At 33.8% G+C, this 2,440-nt stretch overlaps 1 protein-coding gene across 1 annotated transcript; it reads right to left on the bottom strand.

Annotated features, from left to right (window-relative positions):
- Positions 1-145: 145 nt before the first annotated feature.
- On the bottom strand, positions 146-2,023 carry LOC108354735 (uncharacterized; the record flags this gene model as incomplete). The annotated part of the gene is made up of 3 exons (XM_017605908.1): positions 1,606-2,023; positions 1,457-1,542; positions 146-229 (listed from the first exon to the last, which is right to left on the bottom strand). Coding segments are annotated over exons 1-3 (588 nt in total), but the record flags the coding sequence as incomplete, so codon positions are not given.
- Positions 2,024-2,440: the final 417 nt, after the last annotated feature.

Genomic DNA, 2,440 nt, shown 5'->3' with positions numbered 1-2,440 from the left:
TTAGCAAAATATGGATTTATTCATTTCTATGCCGCATATATCTACATTTTAAGTATATGTAAGTACTTCGCTTTTTAGTTTAATTTTATTTTTTTTTTTTGTAATTTCTTTTAAGATGTAGTATTTCATCAAATTTATCGTTTACCTCTCCAGCTTGTTTCGCCATCGAATTGACTTGATCGGGATCTCTGGTGCCAAGCACTGATGACAGCACAGCAGCTAAGATGTTCTGTTGCAAGCGAGAAACCACACAAAACCAATAATTCCACACACCAATCAGTTTGAGATATTTTTTCAAATTTTACGTATCGATTTGAATTGTACAAGAACAACAACAATAATGGTAGAATAACAAAAAAAAAGAAGAGGATTTTCAATTAAAAACTTTTATGTCAACAGATTACTGGGGATAAGCACAAATGAGGTTAATGAAAATAAATCAAAGCAAAACCCAAAATTGAAGCTGGATGAACTGCAGGGAACAAATTTCGGGCAATTTGAAAAACTTTTACTTGATATGAAATTGCATACTAATGAATATTTTTTAGTCATAATACAAGAACTGTATTATAATGAGCACCCGGTTCCTATTTTCTCTGTTTCAAAAATTTTTTCGTCAATTAATTTATCTTACTAACAAAATTTCTGCATGTGTATTTTATTTTGCTCAAATTATTATTTGCACAAAAAATTTAAACAAATTCCATATCAACAGGAATAGAGTATCAATTAATAATATACATTCATAATTACAGTGACGAACGAAAGTATAGGCACAGCGAAATTTTCGCAATATCTGCAAAGTTTTTTATTTGCATTTATTTTCGATAATTTTTTATAAAAATATAGTTCATACTACACCAAAAAAAATCTCTACATTTTGTGCAAAGCTGAGGAAAATTCAGTAAATTTGAGTACATACTAACTTGCAACTTTCTATTCAGATTTTTTAGAAAAATTCTAGGTATGCAGTTGTATAGCTCATTAAAATCAAATCGATTTTCTAGCAACTCCAAATCTGAATAGAAAGTTGCAAATTAGTATCTATACAAATTTGTTGAATTTTCCTGAGTTTTGCACAAAGTTGAGAGATTTTATTTTTATGTTTTGTGGTATAATATGAACGATATTTTCTTTTAATTATCAATAATAAATAAGAACAAAAAAATTTTTCCAATATTGGGAAAATTTCACTGCGCCAATACTTTTGTTCGTCACTGTACGTATATTTCAAACAAACAAATATTACCTACCACCTATTATTCTCCCTCTTCTCTTAGCTAACACAAATTTTGAGCGGCAAAAGCATTTAGAAGCATTACAATTAGTTTAAAAATAGTTAAAACTAATAGGATATTTACACTACACGATTAAGTTACTGTAGGATTGAATGAAGTGCAATCAAATTTTCTACCAAGAAACATCTAACCTGCGTTTATAGAAAACTTCTTCGTACCTGCATTGGTGAGCCACCATTGTCTACCTTGTCGATACCGTCGCTGGGAGCGCCACCACCCAGCAGTGTGTTGATGATCTTTAAGCCTAATAAAGTATGTGAGATTAGATCAACATTATTCATATTTTTTCTGTTTCCTCAACACTTACCCATCGAGATAACATTGGCCCAGGGTGATCCGCCGAAACCGACTGAGTTATCCACATCGTCCGATTTGGTGGGCGCGTTTGCTGGTCCGTTGAAGAACATCGTCAAAACAGTGGACAGCATGTTGGACCACGAAAAGCCGGTGGGCGTCTCGGTTATCTGATTGACTACGTCGCCTTCATCCTCCACATCATCCAGCGCCACTTTCTTCGAAGCGTTCGGTTTTACGGCATACTTGCGGCCAGAGAACTCTTCCGCCGGTCGATAAACGGGCGATTGCTGCTGCTGTGACTGTTGTACTTGCTGCAAACGCTGACGCTGGTAGACTTCATTTTGAGGGTAAGCGTAAGTGAGGAGTAGGCAATTAGTGGCAACTATGGACAATAGCAGGTAAGCGTGCAGCTTTCGTTGATTCAACATACTGCAAAAGGCAAAAGAAAAAAATTGTTACAACTTAGATTTCGGCTGAAAAACAGAAAGTCAAAATAAGTACAAAGAAATTGTGTAGTTTTCATTTAAAAGCCGCGACATATTTTTGTACGCAGACTCGTACCCTTACGTTTGGATTTTAAATAACCTAAAGCTTTCTATTAAAATTAAGATTAATAAAATAATCAGGCATACACATTAGGGTGTACTTTTTTGGCAACTATTTTCTTTTACCACTATCTCGTAAATAGCCAGAGCTCCAGAAAAATGTTAATTTCTTACAAAAAAGCTTTAGAACACTAAATCTCTAACATCGTTCACTCATTTCAGCCTAGAGTCCTACCCTAACTAAATATGTTCCTATGAACAGTTGAATTGATTATAAATAGTTACATTATTTGGTTATAG

This window comes from Rhagoletis zephyria, unplaced genomic scaffold (assembly GCF_001687245.7).
Source record: "Rhagoletis zephyria isolate East Lansing unplaced genomic scaffold, Rhagoletis_zephyria_1.1 Rzeph_scaffold_38726, whole genome shotgun sequence".
NCBI classification, from domain to species: domain Eukaryota; kingdom Metazoa; phylum Arthropoda; class Insecta; order Diptera; family Tephritidae; genus Rhagoletis; species Rhagoletis zephyria.
This window is presented reverse-complemented; position numbering and strand designations above follow the sequence as displayed.